The 22,455-nt window shown below is 40.5% G+C and overlaps 1 protein-coding gene across 1 annotated transcript; it reads left to right on the plus strand.

Moving 5' to 3' along the window:
* Nucleotides 1-971: 971 nt before the first annotated feature.
* On the plus strand, nucleotides 972-22,454 carry LOC132178885 (protein RETICULATA-RELATED 1, chloroplastic-like). The gene is made up of 9 exons (XM_059591464.1): nucleotides 972-1,056; nucleotides 13,192-13,296; nucleotides 14,660-14,759; nucleotides 15,280-15,592; nucleotides 15,872-16,048; nucleotides 16,135-16,263; nucleotides 20,718-21,179; nucleotides 21,264-21,428; nucleotides 21,912-22,454. Exons 7-9 carry the CDS (start codon nucleotides 20,854-20,856, stop codon nucleotides 22,195-22,197), a joined length of 777 nt encoding a protein of 258 aa, XP_059447447.1. The 5' UTR covers nucleotides 972-1,056; nucleotides 13,192-13,296; nucleotides 14,660-14,759; nucleotides 15,280-15,592; nucleotides 15,872-16,048; nucleotides 16,135-16,263; nucleotides 20,718-20,853; the 3' UTR covers nucleotides 22,198-22,454.
* The last annotated feature ends 1 nt before the right edge of the window (nucleotide 22,455 follows it).

Consider the following 22,455-nt stretch of genomic DNA (forward strand, 5'->3'; position numbering starts at 1 on the left):
TTCTTATGCATATAGAGTAGCCAAGGCTTCCGTCACTACAGGCTCTAGGCTTCCCAGTTTGGTCAAACTTTTTGCTGCAATTACATGTTTTCATGGTCTCGTACTACAACTTCCATGCCCATTTGCCCCTTTACCTTATCAACAGCCACATCCCAATAAACTTTGTACATATTTGCTGGGAGAGCTTTCCATCTGTGTTGTTCCACCTCTTCATTCTCTTGCATCCTATCACTTTCCTTTGCATTTATCCATTGTCCCCTGCACCACCGGGCAAGGATCTAGAAACTCCCCTCCATGAACTATTGTGTTTTGTCAAAACCATATTTTCCTTGAGAAATAATTCAAATTCAAGGACAACCCCTCTACAACCTACATAAAACCAGATTCACTATAAGAACTTTTCTGAATTTTTTCCCACAAACTCTCCAAACATCCATTGTTGATGGGCAGCTCCATAGAATATGTAATATACTCTCAGCTTTTGAGTGGCACATTATCGTCACTCTTAAATGGTAGACTGCATCTTTATATGGAACATGTCTATTCTTTATATTCTTCAGGAGCACTCCAAGGCCGACGTCAATACATTGTTCTATTGAAATTTAGAATTCTTGGAAGTGAATTTAGGTTGGTTCCTTGTTTTAAATATTCTCTTTGTAGATAGCATTCCTAATAGGGTGCTTTTCTCCTTCACTTTTCAAGTAAATGCTTCGGGAAAGAACTTAAGCTTATCTGAAGCATAAACATAGAAGTTTTTGCTTCGTTGTTTAATGTAAAGGAGAACCTTCTTTTCAGACTCATTGAAATTTTTTTGACTAATTCTCCTATCTTCAGGCCACCCAAAAAAAATCACTTGGTCACTGTGCTGGTATTGTCTTTAACTTGATTACTCAAATCCTGGAATAATCTTTTACTGGAAGGAACATCTGTCTGGTGAATTTTAATAACTCACACAGTATATGTTACTACAGGTTAGGAGATATGTTGAAGGTGCAAGACTTGAATGCCATTTTGCGACATTTGGGGAAGCTAAACAGGTGCCAGGATCTTTCTCAGGTAACTGGAAAACTGTTGTGCATGTTTTATGAAGATAATTATTGATAGTTTGAATTGTTAAGCCTGCCTGTTCCATATTTAGAGTTGGCTATATATTCACAACTTATTACATGGATGTCTCTTTGATGCGTATTCTTCAGTTTTGCCTTATTTTATGGCATGTGCATGTGTGTGTGGTGTTCCTTTTGCTGTTTTTAAACACAACGCATTTCATGATATGATCCTAAAATAAAATCTTGGCCAAAATTTTTGTATAACATTATCTGAAGGAAAATTTCATCCAGATACCTCATTCATTAGTAGTCAATATTAAGCTGCCTGTGATCTTTGAATTTACATATGGCTGCTTCACTAATGCATTCATTTCATTTGGGTGTTGGAATATCTTACGAAATGAAATTGGTTCCTCACTCTTTAACACAAAATACATTCTGCTTAACTACCCTGTTCAATTCAATGGAGGGCAGATACAATTCAGTGTCAACATGTAACTATCCGTTTCTGTGCGTGTTAAGACTCAAGGTGATACAAGCCCTAGCACTGCACTTTGTCATCTAATACCAGTCTTTGGGTTTGAAAAATCTAAACTTTGAGGGGGTTTTGGTTACATTTTAAATTTTGTAACCAAGTCTTTTTTCAGTTTTCTAACATATTCCTCTAGCAAACCCACGAAATTTAAAAGAAACAATTAAGCAAACAACTACCACACACTAGTCTTTTTTTTTTTAATTAAAAAAAAAAAAAGAAGAAGAAGAAAGACAGCAAACAACACAAAATTACCAGCAATTCACTAAAACTATAAATTAAATCCAATGAAAAGAGAATGGTTATTTTGGATTACATATATAAGAAAACATGCTATTATATATTAACCCACAGGTAATACCAACTTGTTCAAGAACACTGTTTAGTGACGCTGAAACTTCAGGATTCTATATCAGTAATATTCGAGATACTAGACAGCTCACACACACAGTTCATACTAGGAAACCTTACTAGGGACACCTCACCATGTTTCTAAAATAGGGAGACATCACACCCCTTCTAGAATTGCATATTATTCTCTAACAGCATTCATTCCCTCAACCTCCGTGTAAGTCCTTTTAGCATCATCACATTCACCATCTTCTTTTATTCGCAAGTGTGATGCTATTTTGGAGAGGTTTGCTTAATGTTTTTGCCACTATCAGCAATTTGAAAATATACATAGGGCATTTGAGAAATTTCAGTGTTAACAGGGGTTCTTCAGCATATGATATACTTACCTCACTACGATTTGATTTGACTTCTTTCTTTTAAATTAATGAGGAACTGGCATTTACAAACTTCTACTGCACAGACAATTTAAAGAAAAATAAATGAATCTATTTTTTTTTTTTTTTGATAACGTAGGAGAACTTTACTCAGATTAATTGCACGTTGCAAACGCATACTGTACAACAATCCTCACCGTTAATCAAACTCCTACGGGTAGCAGACCCCACCCTCCAGAACCAGTTACCAGGTAATCTAGGAGCTTTCACCCCTGACGGGCTAAGCAGTTTATCCTCATGCCCAGGATTCATTTAAAATAAATGAATATATTTTTTAAAAAAGTTTCCAAGAACGGTGAAATGGAGAAGGATTCTAGTGGCTAAGTACGGTGCGGTTTGGGGCGGATGGTGCTCCAGGGATCCCTGTGGCTTGCATGGGGTGGGGCTTTGGAAGCATATTTGTTGGGGGTGGAGCTCGTTTATAAGCCACATTAGATTTAAACCTGGTTATGGGTCTAATATCAGGTTTTGGGAGGATCTCTGGTGCGGTGACTTGACTCTCAAGGATGCTTATCCTGGACTTTTCATTATTGCCAACAATAAGGACGCTTCCCTTGCGGATAACTGGGAGTATTTAAATGGTTCTGTCCAATGGAATGTTACATTCAATCGTAGGGTTCATGATTGGGAAGTGGAGGTCGTGGCTTCTCTCTATATGCTCTTGTACTCGCATACGATGAGTGGGGTTGGGGAGGACAGGATGTGATGGATCCCTTCAAGCAAAGGTAAATTCGAGGTCAGTTCGTTTTATAGGTTGCTTGCTTCTAAAGATTCCGACCCTTTCCTTTGGAAAAGTATTTGGTGCTCCAAGGCCCTCTCGAGAGTGGCTTTTTTTGCTTGGACGGCCGCGCTTGGAAAGTCTCTTACTTTGGACAATGTTCGAAAGAGAGGTATTGTTGTGATAAACCGATGTTGCATGTGCGAATCAGAAGGGGAGTCTGTCGATCATCTTTTCCTTCATTGCGGGGTTGCATGCTCATTGTGGAATATAATTTTTGCCCGGTTTAGTTTGTGTTGGGTTTTGTCTGGCAGCGTCAAGGAAATGTTAGCCAGCTGGTGGGTGGGTGGCAAGTCCCGAAGTGCCATTGTGTGGAAGATAGTTCCTCTTTGTCTCATGTGGTGCATTTGGAAGGAAAGAAACGCTAGATGCTTCGAGGATTGCTCTAGGACTCTTGAGGATCTCATATGCTCCTTTTTGTAATCCCTTTTCACTTGGACTGTTGGTTGGCTAGCTCCTAGAGTGATTAATTTTCATGATTTTCTCGTTATGTTTTCTTCTTCTTTCTCTCCTTCTTAGCCGCTCTCTTGTATACTCCCTGTGTACTTGGGTTGCGCTTCTCTGCGCTCTTGATATATACAACATTACTTATCAAAAAAAAAAAGTTTCTAAGAGTTACACAGATGAAAACATAATTTCTGGCCAAAATAAACTTTTTTTGATTAGAGCAAAATAAATTGATCTAACAAGATCAACTAAATCCATGTCATGAAAGGAAAATAATTCAACAATTAGAAAATAGTCAAGGGAGAAGGAGGAGATCTCCTTAATCTGATACATGAGGCTAACTTATCAAAAAAATTTGATACAAGAGACTAAGAATAGTGGATTCAATTGGGAAAAAGAAATAGAAAAACTGATAGAGTATATAGATATGCTGGTCCTGCTAAAGTGGGGTTGTAGGAGAGAGTTTATTGAAGTGGGAAGTGCTACTAAGACAAATCCTCAGGGTTGCTTTTATATATTTTTCTCACCCCAAGATTGGAAAAAATAGCAGTTAGACCATAGTCACCGGAAAACCACTGTTGATGTTCAGCTTGAGTTACTCAAAGGGGGGGGGCGGGTGGTTGGCAAGGAAGAAGGAAGTCATAACCAACAATCTCTTTCCTGTAATGATATTAAATAGAGGGTTCATCTATAAGCTCTGAAAACAGAAGGCTAGTGAGAAGTAACTCCATCTTGTATTGAAAATAAAGTAGAGTCCTAACTACCATTAGAAGTCCTCATATATATGTGGGTGTGTTTCAGTTAAATACTCCGAATGCTGGCCGTTAGAGCTGTACTTCACAAAGATGTGTCTTTAAGGTCCAAAGTGTCTATAGCTTGGGACTGAGGAGGTAAAAAGAAAGATGTCTTGTTGTTTGAGGGACCAAAGTATTGCAGAATTATTGTTGTTGTTCATTCTCCTGAAAAGTCAAAGACCTCTAGTCCCCAGCTGCAGAGTTACTCCTGAGCTTTCAAAGTTCCCTCTCTCCAACTTAACATAGAAAATTTATTTAGGGAGGCATTGGGGAAAGAAATACCAGAGCAATGACTGAAAAATGGGCATATGGATCCTTTTACTTTTTGCAAGCTTGTTATGAATGGTGATGCTGTTACAGTGAAAATAAACTAACACAATTATGTTTCCTGGTCTTATCTGTTCTTATTTTCAGATTTTTGCTTGGCACTGATACAGAACTATGCCAGTTTATAAATGTTGGTACTGTCCAATACTTAAGACCATGAGAAAATCTAGTGTCGAGTTGTGCCTTGAAGAATTCTTTAAGTACTTGACTAATATGCTTCTTCACAATGACTCATTTCCATACTGACTCGAGAAGGAAAAGTTAAGATGTAATTGGATTAAAAAAGGAGTTAGAGGGTTGGTTATGAAACCAACTAGATGCATGTGTAACTTGCCAATAAAAGAAATATATATGAACAACAGCAATTGAGAATTCTTTCAGTTTTATGCATGTATTAACAACCCTATATATATATATATATATATATATATATATATTTGTGGCAACTCCGCTTGAGAGAAGGAGCGTGGGTGGTGCGTGAGCACTGGGTTGGTGGCTAGTTATTAGCTGTTTTGTTAGTGTCATAGCTGGTTTGAGAAGATGGTCAGTGGAGTCCAAAGTTTTTGAGTTGCTGATCAGGGGAGGGGCAGCAGGGGTGAGGATTTTCGAAAGAAGTAAGTGGAAGCAAAAATCCATTTTTTTGCACCAGGATGAGTTAGTGTGGCTGGTGCGCATTGTGGAGGATCTAGTGGCAGTGGAAACTTCTGAGGTATTTTGGGATCAATCTAGAGCAAGGTATCCACGGATAATAGCTTAGAAATGCTCCAATAGACATGGGCGGTTTTTGTCGGTAGAAGAATTTGATGGAAGGCAAAGATGTGGATCGATTATTATACCATAAGGTCGCCATGGCCAAGGTTGGGATCGTTTCATCGTGGAAGTGAGTCTGGCAAAGTCTGCTATTTGTGAAACCAGGGTGGCCAGGGAGGGAATTAAGGTGAAGGAGGGGGCGGGAAGGAGGAGTTATGCGGAGGTTGTGGGGTTGATGTTGCAACCGGCAGAGGAGTGCTTCAATTCTTATTCTGAGCCGATAGCCAGGGTGCCAAGATGGTTGAAAGTGGCCTCGGCAGAGAAGGACAAACAAACCCAAGCTTCAGTCATGCAAACGGTGGGTGTGCAGGAGTCCGATGCTCATGTGAGGACAGTCGGAGGCCGTGTGGAGGGTTTTTAGACGATCCATCATTCTGTCGAGGTGGGAACGAGCAACCCCAAGGGAGGGGGGACTGTGGGCGATGCCGGCAGGGATCCGGCGAATTGTCCACCACTTCAGGCGAGTAGACTGTTGCCCACGGCGAAGTGGTCAGTGTCAAATTCTGGTACTGATCACATGAAGGTATGGGAGGGGGATGGCTCCCACGTTGAGCAGACTTTTTTGCGTGTCAAAGAGGAACTCATTAATGCGAGGGAGACGCTGTGCAGGTTAAGGGGAGAAGTCGACGTGGGTTTGGAAATGTTGGATAAAGCCATTATATCTGCTGAGTGTCAGAGTTTCAGATCTTTTATTGGTGGGACTTGCGAATGTGGAGCGGCAAAAGGGGATAAGAGGGAAGCTGGTGGGGTCCAGCCCAAGCAGTTTTATGTGGGGCGGCCCAACTGGGATCGTGGCAAGCCCAACCAACCGGTCAAGACTTATTTCAGGAAGAAGCTCGCTCGGCCCAATCAGGATGTTGGAGGCGTTAGTGGTCTTGGCAGCAAGGAGCGTGATCTTCCTGATGAGGAGATTGGGTTGAGGCCTCTGATGAAAGGGAAAGGGTCGTGTGTAGGGCCGGTTGGAGCGCCGAACCTTTTGGCGGATGGCCTCGGTCCCTTTGCTCAGGTGGGTGTCGCTACGACAAGGGATGATTTCGCAGCTCTTCCTTCGTCGGGCGTAAGTTGCGGCTATGGCAGAGACGCCGACGAAGAGAAATTTGTCAGGAAAAGGGCCGGCGAGGAAGTTTCTATTGAGGGCTGGTGGTCCGGGAGAGGTTTCGACAAGGGGTTTTAATGCCCAGGCTATTCTGACGATGGGAGTTTTTGTCTTGGATTCTCCTGTAAAGTCGCAGGGTGTCCTTGTCTCTGAAGTTTCTCCTACCCCGGCAGTCAGCATCGCGGTTCAGTGCCCTTCGACGAGTGGGTCAAGTCTTTCTGCCATGGGGATTCTGGGTAAGCAGCCTGGCAGTTGGGTGTCGCCGGCTATCTCAGGGGCTGTTGCCGGAGGTTATGTGGAGTTCGGAGGGTAGAATCCCTGGGGTGTGGTCCAGTGGATCAATCTCTGGGCGGCTCTGAGTTGGGTACGATGGGAAAGGAGTTGGGCCTTTGCTCTATGCAGGTAGTAAATTTGGGTGGAGTCCTCATTGCAGAAGTGAATTCTTCTGCTCAGGAGTCTTTTGTCCCGAATTCTTTGGATGAGGAGAAGTTGGAGGCGCATGAGAGGGCTTATATCAAGAAGGCTTGTACAGATGTCGGCCTCTCTTGCGATGGAGAAGATAAGAAGCTCGAGGAGGCCTTTGGGGTTATTATTGCTGACAATAAGGGCCATGAAATGTAAAGGGAAGAGGTTTCACCTGTAGTTAAAAAAGGTAAGAGAGAGCTTAATAATCTTCAGTCTTCTGTTAATCTTTCGGAGTTTTCTGCGAGGGTAAGGAACAAGGGGAGGGCCAACCGAGTTAAATCATGAAGCTCAAGATTCTTTCTTGGAATGTGAGAGGATTGAACGAGAGGGATAAGAGGTTGAGGGTTAGAAATTTGTTAAGAAGTTGGAAGGCTGATTTGGTTTGTTTTCAGGAGACGAAGCTGGACTTTATTTCGTTTAGTTTAGTGAGGTGCTTATGGGGCTGCCCGTATGTGGACTGGTGCTTTGTACCCTCAATTGGGGCTTCGGGTGGCATTTTACTCATGTGGGATAAGAGGGTTGTTGAGAAGGTTGAGGTTGTTTTGGGGCATTATGTGGCAACCTGTTCTTTCAAAAATGGTGAGGATGATTGTAATTGGGCATTTTGCGGGGGTGTATGGGCCTAATAGAGCCACTACCAGAGTCTCATTTGGGAGGAGTTGGCAGGGGTTTTGAGCTGTTGGGACATGCCGTGGTGTATTGGTGGGGATTTTAATGTCACTCTTTATCCAAGTGAAAGGTCGAGGGGTACTTATTCTCGGTCCGCTATGAGGGATTTTGGAGAGTTCATTTCGGAGCAGGGCCTTATGGACCTTCCTTTAGTTGGGGGGATATCTACCTGGTCGAATAATCGGTCTTGGTCTAGGCTTGACCCTTTTTTAGTTTCTCCTGATTGGGAAGCTCGTCATTCGGACTTGCGTCAAAAGAGGTTGCTTTGGGTTTGCTCCGATCACACTCCTATTATTTTGGATTGCAATTCTTCTCCGGGAGGTAATAGACCTTTTAAATTTGTGAACATGTGGCTCAAAGTGGAGGGGTTTGTGGATAAAGTTCGCAGTTGGTGGGCCTCGTATCAATTTCAAGGTACTCCGAGTTTTATCCTTTCTAAAAAGATGCAATCTCTTAAATGGGACATCAAGAGATGGAATGCTCAAGAGTTTGGTAATGTGGGGGCTTGTATTAAGGCTCGTATGGATGATCTTAAAGCTCTTGATAGGGTGGAGGAGGAGAGAGGGTTATCCACGGAAGAGATTGAGAGGAAAAGGGTGCTGGCTGGTGAGTTAGAATCCTCCCTTCTTCTTGAAGAAATCAGTTGGAGGCAAAAATCTAGGATCCGTTGGTTGAAAGAGGGTGATAAGTGTACGAAGTTCTTTCATCGGATTGCTAATGCTAATCGAAGGCAGAATTTTATTGAGGCTTTGAACATTGATGGTACTACTACTTCTGATCAAGAGGCTATTAGTAATCATATCACCCACTTTTATGAGTCGCTTTTCTCGGAGACTCTAAGTTGGAGACCGAGGTTGGATAATCTTCACTTTGACATGTTGGATGATGATGAGTCTTCTAGTTTGGAAGCTCCCTTCGAGGAAAGGGAGGTGTGGGAGGTGGTTAAAAGAATGGATAGGGACAAGGCTTTGGGTCCGGATGGTTTTTCTATGGCCTTTTTCCAAGACTGTTGGGACGTGATCAAATTGGACATTATGGCTGTCTTCGCAGAGTTCTACGATCGAGGTAAATTTGAAAAAAGTCTTAATGCTACGTTCATTTCTCTTATTCCGAAGTCTCATGGGGCATCCGATTTGAAGGACTTTCGTCCTATAAGTCTTGTGGGGGGGACCTATAAGATTATTGCCAAGGTGTTAGCTAACAGAATGAGGAGAGTTATGGATAGGGTCATATCCAATCCGCAGAACGCCTTTGTCAAAGGTAGACAAATTTTGGATTCGGTTCTCATTGCCAATGAATGCCTAGACAGCCGAATCAGATCTGGGGATCCCGGCTTATTGTGTAAGTTGGATATGGAAAAGGCTTATGATCATTTGAACTGGAAGTTTTTGCTTTACTTGTTGAGAAGGTGCGGGTTTTGTGCGAAATGGTGTTCATGGATCGAGCATTGTATCTTGTCTGTGCGGTTCTCGGTTTTGGTTAACGGTTCTTCCTCCGGCTTTTTTGAGAGCTCGCGTGGGGTGAGACAAGGCGATCCTCTCTCGCCTTTCTTGTTCATCTTGGTCATGGAGGCTTTCAGCAGGATGATTAATGCTGCTATTAATAGGGGTTTCATCAATGGTTTCTATGTGGGTGTTAGAGAGTCTGATCGGGTAAATGTCTCTCGTCTTCTTTTTGCTGATGATACGCTGGTTTTTTGTGGGGCTGCCCCTGGTCAAATTAGATTTATTAAAGCCCTTATCATTGGATTCGAAGCTGTCTCGGGGTTAAAAGTTAATCGGGCCAAATCTGTTTTGGTCCCGGTTGGAGATGCGGTTGAGGTAGGTGAGTTGGCTGGTATTCTGGGATGTGGCACCAGTTCTTTGCCTTCGAAGTATCTGGGTCTTCCTTTAGGGGCTTCGTTCAAGCTTTTGGCTATGTGGGAAGACATGTTGGAGAAGATTGCTAGAAGGTTGGCTCCTTGGAAACGTTTGTACTTGTCAAAGGGGGCTAGGCTTACTCTCATCAAGAGTACCTTATCCAATCTTCCTACCTATCTCATGTCTCTTTTTCCTATCCCTGCTTCTGTGGCGGATCGCATTGAGAAGATTCAACGGGGCTTTTTATGGGGTGGGCTCAATGATGAGCCTAAGCCCCACTTGGTCAGTTGGCAAGTGGTATGCTCTTCGATTTCTGAGGGTGGTCTAGGGATCCGGAGTTTGCGGCTTTTCAATCAAGCTCTTTTGGGGAAATGGTTGTGGAGATTCGCAAACGAGCAAGAAGCTTGGTGGAGAAGAATCGTGGTGGCTAAGTATGGGGTGTTTTGGGGTGGTTGGCGTTCTAAAGTTCCTCGTGGAACGCATGGGGTGGGGTTGTGGAGATACATCTGTAGGGGTTGGAGGTCGTTTCACTATCACATTAGATTTGTTCTTGGGTCAGGGTCGAAAGTCAAATTTTGGGAGGATGTTTGGTGTGGTGAAATGCCCCTCAAGGATGCTTTTCCCGGTCTCTTCAATATTTCTAGGAACAAGGATGCTTCCATTGCGGATATCAGGGAGAGTTCAAATGGTACGGTTCTTTGGAATGTTACCTTTACTCGTAGTATTCATGATTGGGAGGAGAGGGTTTTAGCCTCCCTTTTCTCGCTCTTGTATTCGCTCTCAATGTGTGGGGAAGGGGGGGATCGGATGTGGTGGATTCCTTCTAGAAAAGGGAAGTTTGAGGTTCGCTCTTTTTATAGAAAGCTTGTCCTTAAAGAGCCCAACTTCTTTCCTTGGAAAAGTATTTGGCGCACCAAGGCTCTTGCTAGAGTGGCGTTTTTTGCTTGGTCGGCCGCCCTTGGGAAATCTCACTTTGGATAATGTCCGGAAGAGAGGTATTGTTGTCATCAATCGTTGTATGTGTGAATCAGAAGGGGAGTCGATGGATCATCTTTTTCTTCATTGTGGGGTTGCACGCACTTTGTGGGCTGTTATCTTCTCTCGTTTCAACTTGAGTTGGGTTATGCCTAGAAGCGTTAAGGTGATGTTCACTAGCTGGTGGTCGGGCAGAAATTCCCATAGCACTGTGGTGTGGAAGATGGTTCCTCTGTGTCTTCTATGGTGCCTTTGGAAGGAAAGGAATGCTAGATGTTTTGAGGATATGTCGAGGAATCTAGAGGATCTTGTTCACTTCTTCTTGTACACGCTTTTCACTTGGACTATAGGCTGGCTTGCTCCTTTAGTGATCAATTTTCCTGATTTTCTTTTTATGTTCTCTTTTTCTTTCTCTCTTACTTAGTCGCTCTCTTGTATACTTCCTGTGTACTTGGGTTGCGCCCCTCTGCGCTCTTTAATGCATCATTACTTATCAAAAAAATATATATATATGAAAGAATTTGGAAGTATAAGCTTAAAAATAAGTGCATTCAAGGTCACATAGGAAAATCTGAAACTGAAGATTTGAGATGGGTTGGTCACATCTATAAAAGACAATGATGGGGCAGGTAAGGGTCAGCAAGTTTGCATGAATTGAAGGTAGAGGCTGATAAAATTAGTTAGAACATATGTAAATTTTTTTGGTCACGATGAAGGCATAACTTTTAACAGTGAAAAATTGTGAATTGCCAATTCTTGTTTCCCTATGACGCGGGGGAATTCTCTGAATGTGAGATGTATTTGAGGTGTCATGTAATTTATGAGTGCTAGAAGCAAATCTTGCTGAAAGGAGAATGTATGATGAGTTTTTAAAATGAAGCAGTTGAAGATAACTCTCATTTTCTTGGGCCCAAGCTGGGTCGAGATCATTGGTTGGATGGTTCGAAGTTTTTTTTGATAAGTAAAGATGTATTAATCAAAGTGCAGAGAGGCGCAACCTTAGTACACAAGGAGTATACAAGAGAGCGACTAAGAGGGAGAAAAAGAAGAAGAAAATATAAAAAGGAAGTTAGGGAAGTTAATCGCTAGGGGTGCTAGCCAGCCAGCAGTCCAAGTGAAAAGGGTGTACAAGAAAAAGTGTATAAGGTCCTCAATGTTCCTAGACGAGTCCTCGAAACATCTAGCATTTCTCTCAATCCAGATGCACCACATAAGGCAAAGAGGAACCATCTTCCTCACAACAGCACTACGAGATTTGCCACCCGCCCACCAAGAAGCGTACAACCCCTTGACGCTACCAGGCATCACCCAACACAAACCAAACCAAGAGAAAGCGGCATTCCACTAGATACGCGCAACCCCACAATGAAGAAAGAGATGGTCAACTGACTCCCCATCCGATTCATACATGCAACAACGGTTTATCACAACAATACCTCTCTTCCGAACATTATCCAAGGTTAGAGTCTTCCCAAGCGCGGCCGTCCAAGCAAAAAAAGCCACTTTTGAAGGAACCTTGGTGTGCCATAAACTCTTCCAAGGGAAGGGGAAGGATCTTTAGAAGCAAGGATCTTGTAAAAAGATCTAACCTCAAAATTTCCTTTACGAGAAGAGATCCACCACATCCTATCCTCCCCTACCCCACGCATCAAGTGCGAATACAAGAGAGTATTAAAAGAGGCCATGACCTCCACTTCCCAATCATGAACCCTGCGAATGAAGGAAACATTTCATTGCACAGAGCCATTTGTACACTCCTTGTTATCCGCAATAGACGCATCCTTATTGGTGGCAATATTGAAAAGACCAGGAAAAATATCTTTGAGAGACATGTCACCACACCAGACGAAGTTTCAAAGGTAAATCCTTGCTGAGCATGATTTGTACTTAATGCTTGTAGCAGTGACCTATTCAATCTATTGGGAAAGGAACACGAGAACCTTTTAAGATAGACCTTACTTGTAACGTTAAGTACGAACCAGGCAGAGGCTTATGCTGCAACTGTGCACTGAAAATAGAATTTGTTAGATAGGCACCAGGCATTGAGGTTCCTTTCTCTTTCCCTGTCTCATTATTATGTAAGATACCTCTTACTAATAATTTTGGAAGAGGCTTGGACAAACACCTTGTTCCTGTATCTGTTCCCGCAGTAGTTTTACAGTAATGTTTTTAGAGAATATGCTCTGATTGAAGTCATTGACATCATTGCTAGAGGATATTGTTGGTCACTTGGGTTAATTTAGCTCAACTTTTTTCCCTTTGGTTGATGCTTAGGTCAAGAGATTAATATAGAAGAAACAATCAATGTGTTGAGAATATTGCTAAAACATGTAGCAAGATGATTTTGCTTAGCATATATATACTCATTGCATTACTTATCAAAAAAATATATATATACTCATTGCATTCCTGCTATTACTATTTTATTCACTTATATAATTGATATGTGGCCTTACTGATATGTGATTCCTGTTCCCGTGTCTCTTGATCTGCCTCTTGTCATATAGTTTTTTTTTTTTGCTTTTGTGTTTTTTGCTTTTATGTTAAGTAGCTGTGATTTGGTTATGGTATTCCCTCATGTTCATACTCAAAATGCTTCCAGGTAATTTTGACAACTTTATTAAAGGTATATGTTAAAGGAGGCTTGTTTGAAAAGTCAAGAGATCTATTAGCTGAGCTGGAAACTATGGGGTATGCTGATGAAGAGGTACACTAATTTTATGGTTATGCATAATAATCGATTGTCAACCTTGAGATACTATTTTCTTTGGAGAATATGCTTCATAGCTAGATGTTGCTTGTAAATCCTCAAATGGAAAACATAAGAGAGCATCTAATTAGAATCCACAATCATGAAACTAAATATAAAAATTTGCTGATTTTTTTCTTCTTAACTTTCACATTCTTGTAAATATTATCTGCAAAGGTTTATTTTTCTAACGCCCCACTCAAAGTGGTATGATATTATCCGCTTTGATTGTGGCATCCCACATTGCCTGGGTCACGAAAGGGGATGTACTTATATCTCTAAATGATATGAGGCCTTTTGGGGTAAATCCAATAACAAAACCGTGCGGGTTGAGACCCAAAGCAAACAATATCATACCACTTGGAGCGGAGTGTTACATATGGTATTCAGAGCGAGGTTCAGCTTGAGATGGGGGTTGTGCACAAGCCCATGAGTGTTGCCAGTGAGGACGCTGGGTCCCAAGAGGGGAGGTGATTGTGGCGTCGCACATTGTCTGGGTGTGAGAAAGATGATGTACTTATATAGAGCATGCTCTCTCTAAATTGTATGAGGCCTTTTATGGTAAATCCAATAACAAAACCATGTGGGTTGAGGCACAAAGCGGACAATATCATATCACTTAGAGCAGGATGTTACAATTTAGTTCTTCACACAATCTTAATATGTTCTTTATGAAATTGTATTGATCTTTGCCCTGCCTAATGTATGATTGATCATTTATTACCATTGCTCATAAAATTCCTTTTTCATAATTGTAAATTTGGTTTAAATTTTTTGCTTTATCATAAAGTGAAGTATGTGCCACATTAACTCCTGATGTCATAAATTGCTTTTATTCACACACACCACACCCACCCACACATGCACACACACATATATTCCTGGAAGGGGTGGCTTGGATCTGATCCAACCCTTCAGTATTTTTTCGTGCAGAGACTGCTCTCAAGGTTCGGAACTGTGCACTTATGCTCGTCAGTCCTATACTTTCACCATTGCACTAGACAATGACACATATATACATATGCATATGCATATACGTATACATATGTTATATAGATATATAATGTAACTGTACATCTCTACTTCATAAATTGACTTTATTTGTCAATGTCCCACCAAATGACTTTCACCTTCTAGAGATTTGATTATATTGATTTGACTTGTAGCTTACTAGTTGAAACCTCTTGTATTCCATTTCCATGTTATGTTTTCTTAAGTTTTCCATTCTCTCACTAACTGATATATGTTTATCCATGCTTCATTAAGTACTGCTGTCGTTAATATTGAACTTCTATAGCTCAGAATGTGGATTTATTTGTAGATGCCTTACTGTTTATTGATGGATGGCCTTGCTATGGCTGGGCGTATAGATGAAGTTAAATCACTCTTTGACAAAATGAAGGGAAAATCTGTCAGATCTGGTATGTTTTCTGTTAGAGATTGAACATTTGAGCATCTTGTAGCCATCAAGTTATGTCTTTTATAATCAGTGAGTGATTCAACTAAACAAGTGTAAATTTCCCTACCATGATGAAAAGATCATATATATATATATATTGGATTTCACTAAAAGAAAGTGTAATTGACTTTGAAAGATGGTTCTGATGACCCTCTAGATTTATCTCTGGATTTGGTTTGTGATGCACGTTAATCCTGAAGGGCATTTGGTGGCATTCCTGAGTGATGCTTGCAGGAAAAATGTTTTCCTTTTGTATTAACCTGAGCTAACTAAGCAGAAATGTAGTTTCTAAAACATTTTCACCTGTATGGGCTATTCATGGGAAGGTTACAATTGCTAAGATATGGATACTAAGAAATTTGTCTATATTTCTTATCAGCTTTAGCTTCTATAATTAACAGGTTGTGCATGAACCATTATTCTTAATTTGATAGAAGTGACCTGATGTGATCACTATGTATAAATTGTATTTCCACCTGCAGATGGCTATTCCCACAGTATCATGATTACGGCATTTTCATGGGGTGGTCTTTTGGAAGAGGCAAAGCATTTGGCGAGGGATTTTGAAGCTACCCATGACAGATATGACTTGGTTATGTTGAACACGACACTATATGCAGGGCAGGTGAAATGGAAAGCGTAATGGAAATGCTAAAGAAAATGGATGGATTAGCAATCAGTCCTGATTATAATACCTTTCATATCCTAATCAAATATTTTTGTAAGGAGAAGTTATATCTGCTTGCTTACCAGACAATGAAGGACATGCACAGTAGAGGTCGCCAACCAGAGGAGGTATGCTGTTATTGAATTTGTCACTTCTAAATAAGAAGTCTTGAGCGGATTGTTTTAATTTGGTGCTTTTCTCTCTCTTTGAAAGCCATTGGTGTGGCCTAATTTTTCCTTGTAAAATAATTTCACAACACGGAGAATTCTTACAAATTGTTATTCCCTGACTTTGCATATTATCTTGGTCTGAGGTAAATACATGGCTTAACAACTTGCAATTTTTTGTACTTCTAAATAGTGAGTTACATTGGACTTCAAAAAAATTTTCCCCTTGATATTTTGCAGGAACTTTGTTCCTCTCTAATATATCATCTTGGCAAAATAAAAGTACAATCAGAGGCATTTTCTGTTTACAATATGTTGAGATTTGGTAAAAGAACAATGTGCAAAGCCCTTCATGAGAAGATTCTGCACATTCTAATAGCAGGAATGCTACTGAAAGATGCCTATGTAGTAGTGAAGGTATGCTATGTTGGTTTAACGTTTCTTAGATTTATTCTTATACCTATCATATGAGTGATTGCTTTGGTAAAACATTCCATGATCAGGACCATGCACGGTTTATTTCTAAGCCTGCAATAAAGAAGTTCTGTACAACCTTTTTTAAGTCAGGAAACATCAACTTGATAAATGGCGTTATAAAGGCCATCCATGGTTGTGGCTACAAGATTGATCAGGTACACACCTGTAGGTGTAAATTATTTGATCTACAAAGTGTCGGTATATATATATTGAACAAACCTGCATATAGGTCCCAATTGGTAAGTATTCATCCTTAATCCCAAGATGAGACATGGGACATATATCCCTCCCCCCCTTTTCCCCCTCCCCATAAGTAGGGTGCACTTGAGAGATTATCAAAGGCATCATAACATGGTGATCAAATGCCATATATTTGAAATTAGTTGGGGCTCTTTTTATTATTTGTTTTCAAATTCAAAATTTTACCACAATGTCAGACATGAGAAATTTATCGAAACTATCCTGACTGCTAACCTAGTCGATATGGTTAGATGGGTCCCATCTGTGATTGGGTCCATTGAGCCGGCCATGTAAAGAAAGAGAGTCGGGTAATACTAAGTTTAATTATTTCTTAACATTTTCCTTTATCTTAGTGGAGAAACTCACTCCAGAAGCACCAGAAAGCATGCTTCAGTGATAGTGTGTTGAAACTTGCATCTCCCCACTAGAATTTCTGAACAAATTATATTAGCTTTTACCTTATTTTTATTTGATTTCTGGAGCCACAGTCGTTGACTGACATTCAACAACTACAGATTGGCTTCCTAACCATAGTTTTAAGGTCTGGGCATGTATGTCAAACTCACACTTGTATTCATGTGCACATGCACACACATGCATGGACACACAAGCACAGTCAGCAATAGTGGGCCAAATTGAATAATTTTTATCATTGAGGGGATCATATAAGGGTCCAAACAGTCTTCTTTTCCAATTCCAGGAAATATGTAACTTTTAAGTATTTTGTGTAGTTGTTAGTGGAGCTATGGAAAGGTCATCCATACTTTACTCGTCTTGTGTCTATTGCTTTCAGCAGCTGCAAATTTTGGATCGACTTTCAGGGACTACAGATTCTCTTATTAACTCTCAGTTTTGGGGATGTTGCTGCTTACTCTCACACTTCTATATGGGCATGTGTGCACAAATACATGCATACACTCCCCCTCAATGACACTCACGAATGCACACACTCAGACTGACGCTGGAAATTGGATCTTGAAGAGGTGCCAAATAAGAAAAAATTTCAATCCTCTTCCTGCCATCTTATGAAATGCACCAAAGGGATAAAAGAGAAGAACTTGCCCTCCAGTCGAGGTGTCAATTCTCCATGACATTAAATAATTGATGGTGGAAAACATTCTCGTTTCATTGCATCATGCTCCATTGGCTTGAGACGACTAGTCATTGTCACAACTTGCATTACCTTGATTATCATATATAGGTTCAGGCACATCAAATTCTTTTAAAGTATCCAAAGCACAATAACAGGGATTGACATTGGATGTGTTCTTTCCTTTTACTCTGTTTTTTTTTTTTTTTTTGGCATGGAAGAGTCATAGGCAGTGGAAATTCTCTTACAATAGATTTCATTCAATGAAAACAAAGCACATGTTTACCTCTTCTTTGTTTAACTTTTGAATTTCAGACTTAATCACCTTGCTGCAATTTCTCTCTCAGGGATTGTTTGAGGTGAATAACTTATATAGGGAGGTTGCACAAAACCCCCCTTTTGTGCCCACCAATGAGGAGTTGCCACCTCAGCATGGAACATAATAACAAAACCAAACCACCTGATTATATCAGGTTTAATCAATTTAAAAAAAAAAAAAAAAATTAAAAATGCAAAAGATAAGCCACCCAGTGGTGGTTGGCCACCACTCCCAGCCCATGGGGGTGTTCGCCTAGCCATCCCTAGGCCATAGGGGTGGCCCGCGTGGCCACCCCAAGGCCTAGATGGGGTGTGCCGCCACCCCATTCCATGGGGGTGGCCCGCGCATGGCCTATGGTGCGGCCACCCCTATTGGATCTGGGGTGGCTGGCTGCCGCCCTCATGCCGCGGGCCACCCCAAGGCCTGGATGGGGTGTGCTGCCACCCCAACCCATGGCGGGCCACCCCATGGCCTATGGCGCGGTCACCCCTAGGCCATGGGGCCACCCCTATTGGATCTGGGGTGGCGGCCAGCCTGGGGGTGGCCGCGTTTGATGATCACCTATCTAAAATGACCCAGTGGGTGTTGGAACTTTTTGCTACCTTGATTGTTAATTTAATGAGACAAAATCCTGAAGCAAGTTTGACTTCCAAGTTCACCTGCACGCTAGAAAGTGTTAGAATATTCTCACATATTATTCGTATCAGAAATGCTATTTAGTAGCCTGCTACGTACTTACATGACACTATTGTTATATGGCTGGAATGATGTGAGAAAATCAATCATTGATTTTTCTTTGGAAAAATTTTACAAAACCCCTCTGAACTTCCATTCGTTTTGAAACTATCCCTCAAAGTTCAAAAAATCTTAATTTAGGGTATCAAACTTTCAATTTTTTACAATGTTCCCCGTCCGTTAGGATTTTCCGTTAAATCTTGTAAAAAAATTTCCAAAATAACCCTTGCTTTTTATTATAAAAAATTGCAAAGATTCAAGTGTTGGTCAAGATTTAACGAAATTTGAAAAAATATCTACGCCTATTTTTGATATTTTTTTTAATAAACCAAATTGAGGTATTTTAGGAATTTTGACAAGATTTAACGAAAAATCTTAATGGAGGGGGACATTGCAAAAAATTGAAAGTTTCCTACCTTAAATTGAGAGTTTTAAAACTTTGGAGTGGTGGGTAATTTCAAAACGCATGGAAGTTCACAACGGTTTTGTGAAATTTCTCCTTTTTCTTTTCTACAAATCATTGCAGATCAAAATGCTGATTGTTAATGTCACATCATCTCAATTCTAGGGTAATCGTATAATAGTCTACTAAATAGCATTAGTTTATTCCCATTATTGACACATATGGAAAAACCAACCCCATTCTTTATGCACTGCTCATAAAATGGTTGGAGGTTACTTTGGTATTGTCCCCTTTTTCTCTCGATTTCTAACTCATCAAGATCTTCAGGGTTCCCTTCACCTTGTCCTAGAAACTCTAATCTTTCCCCTGCAATGAACAGTAACAGAGGCTTGGTTTAGTATTTTTGGGTTGCTAGGTTTATTATTTGATGAGAAAAAGGTTGGTTGGTTCTGGTAAAGATTGAGTGTTGTGAATGGTTTTTTTTTTTATGGATCTGCCTGTATGTTTAAGAATGATAAAGGTGCAGGAAAGCAGAAAACGTAAAGAACAAAGACGAAATAAAGAAAAGAGAAAAGAAATCAGAATATCACATGTTTAACAAAGCAAAGCTGTAAATCTCAATTTACTAGCCACTAATTCAACAAGAGAGAGTTTTAAGCCTTTTTCAAAATGAGCAAACCATACATAACCATTTGGAGAATGGCTCCTCTGTGTGTAATGTGGTGCTTATGGAGAGAAAGGAACGCATGGAGTTTTGAAGACCGTGAACTTGGACTCATAGAGTTGAAGAAAAGGATGCTCCAAACATTGTTTTCTTGGAAAGTAATGTGGCATTCGCTGCAAGCTTCAACGCTTGCGGAATTTTTAGTCGTATGTGCTTCATTTTCAGCTTAAAAGCATTTGTATACATGGGCTCTTTTGTATACTTCCTGTGTAGATGGGTTTGCACCCCTTTGCGCTTTTATATATATTGATATTACCTATCAAAATAAATAAATAAAGGCCCAACGACTACTGTGGTCACTTGACTAAAATGGTTATTTATTTAATTGGCATGGGCCTTTTAGTTGACACAACACATTAAGCCTTGCTCTATATACGGCTTCCTAACTGTTGGGTTCTTTTGACCCATGCTGCTATTGTGTCACTATCATTCTAAACTTTGGTTTCATAATGCTTACACGGATTTCATGAAAAATCATGCTCCCCCCATCTCACAATAGACCAGAATTATAGATTGCATGCATTTTAATACTCTTTCTAAAATTCCCTTAGATAGGCCAAGAAAGGTAGGTTTAGATTTGAAGAAAAGTGAGTTCAAATGTGGAAAAAGATGGATTCAAATTTTATTGTATGTAGGGCTGTTAAATAGATAAATGCTGTCATTTTTGAAATTTATCATCTCTTTGCAGGTCTAAAATGTAGAGCACATAATCTATTGCGGGATAGAGGGAGTATAAGATTTTCATATAATAGTTGTCATTCTGGCTGGTGATGCAGGCTGTATGTGTTTAAGAATCAGGGTTCACTATTATAATTGTTCATGTGTAGTGAGACTGTCTTAATACATACCTGGAGATGAATGTTTTGTGTCATCAGACGTACATAATCGAAGGCAATGATGTATTAGTAGAAATGGATGTTTATTAAACTCTATAACATAACATAAATTATTTTTATGTCATCCTCTCAATAATGTTTTGAAGAACTAAGTGGTGGATTATTTTCTATGTGCATTGACTGTGTATGTGTATTAGCAGTAAATGGTTTGGGTCTATCCTCAAATTATATTATGTGATAAACTAATGTTGTTCTGTTGCAGAGGATGATTGCAGATCCTGCCTTATATAAGCTTCTTTTAGAGGAGGCTGCTACAATTGGTTGTTCAGTTTGGTGGGAGTTGAAGAATCGCAAGGATAGGGGTGTGCTTTATTTCATGGAAAGGGAAATGAAACTTTATGACATACCCATTCAATATACTTAACTTCTTGTTTCTGCTTTACTATGGTTGTACGATAAAGCAAGAATGGGATCTGGCACTTATTAATGTGCTCACAGTAGCAACCTGCAATGCCATTGTTGTTTGGTCATTCGATTTGCAAAATACATTGCAGAAGCTCCCAAACAATATATTTGAAAAGAGTTACCCACTTCGGGAATTTGATTTGCAAAAGAGAGTTCACTCGTTCTTCTACAAGGCTGCAGAGTTGTGTATGGTTGGGTTAAGTGCTGGAGCAGTACAAGGTGCATTGTCAAACGTTTTGGCCAGTAAAAAGGAGGGAAGGTAAGCGTGCCTTAAAAACTCTGCATGTGATTGGGTGAATTAGTCCAACTCATTTACTTTGGGTGACCTATAATTGTTCGGCAGGTTATCTGTGACAATTCCATCTGTGAGCTCTAATGCACTTGGTTATGGTGCATTTCTCGGTCTTTATGCAAACCTCAGATATCAGCTGATATGTGGATTTGATAGATCAATGGCCAACCATTTTGATGTCATCGCAGTGGCACTGTTCTTTAGCACAGCTTTGAGGTCTGTTACTTTCACTAGTAAACAGTCATTCATATATTGAGCCTTACACTTTGCTGGTGCACACTGACGTAGTTAAGTTATCATTTTCTCTTGCTTAAGGAAGGACTTTTCTCTTTTCCTTTTCTGTCAATATATCTACTCAATATTTTAATCGTGTTGGCATATTTGCCTAATATGTTCTGAGAGCTTCATCCAGTTGTGTTTTGATTCTCTGTGTTACATTCTTTCTACGTTTGATGGACCCATTTATGAGTGTTATATTATGAATTAGGTGTCTTCTTTACTATAACCCTGCTTCAAGTGGTGGGCTGGTTCCATTATCTTGAAATCTTTGAGAGATCCTGTTAATATTCAGCATCTTGAGTAAATTGAAAAATCTGTGACTACAGATGATGAGAGTAATGTTTGTTTGGTTTGTTTATGTACGTAAAATAAATTATTCCCCGGCTTTCAATATTAACGCTCGTTTGTGATTTGATGCAGGATTTTGAATGTTCAATTAGGAGAGAGATCAAGTGTGGCTTGGCTAGGGGTAGAGGCAGATCCACTGGTTGATTCAGACAGTCTCTTGAAGGTTTACAGCAGGCCTCCAGAGGGCGTTGATGAGGCGTCTTCGAAATGGTTTATATCAAAGAAGGCAGTTATTTCCGGGCTTGGGCTCCTTGGCATCAAACAGGGAACTGTTGACTCAGTGTCTGACGGGCAACTGTCGTCACCGCCTGAGGCTTGGAGAAAGAGGATTGTCCGGGAGAAGGTGACTACAGGTTGAACATAATAGTTTTGTTGATGCCATGACAGTCACAGTCCAATTTTGCCGGCGAACTTGCTCGACAAAGTTAGAGCTGCAAGGAGGAGGTAGTGTCCCATTAATGATTCCGTGACTGCTTCAGCCATGAGGGGGCAGCTAAAACGAGCAAAATTAATGAACTAGAACGAGAATAATATGTTTTTCTGGGGAGGATTTCTTGATTTTTCTTCTGTCCCTTAAACAACACTTGGACATATAATATCTACTTCAACTTCTTGT

The sequence above is a fragment of the Corylus avellana genome, chromosome ca1, assembly GCF_901000735.1.
Source record: "Corylus avellana chromosome ca1, CavTom2PMs-1.0".
NCBI lineage: Eukaryota > Viridiplantae > Streptophyta > Magnoliopsida > Fagales > Betulaceae > Corylus > Corylus avellana.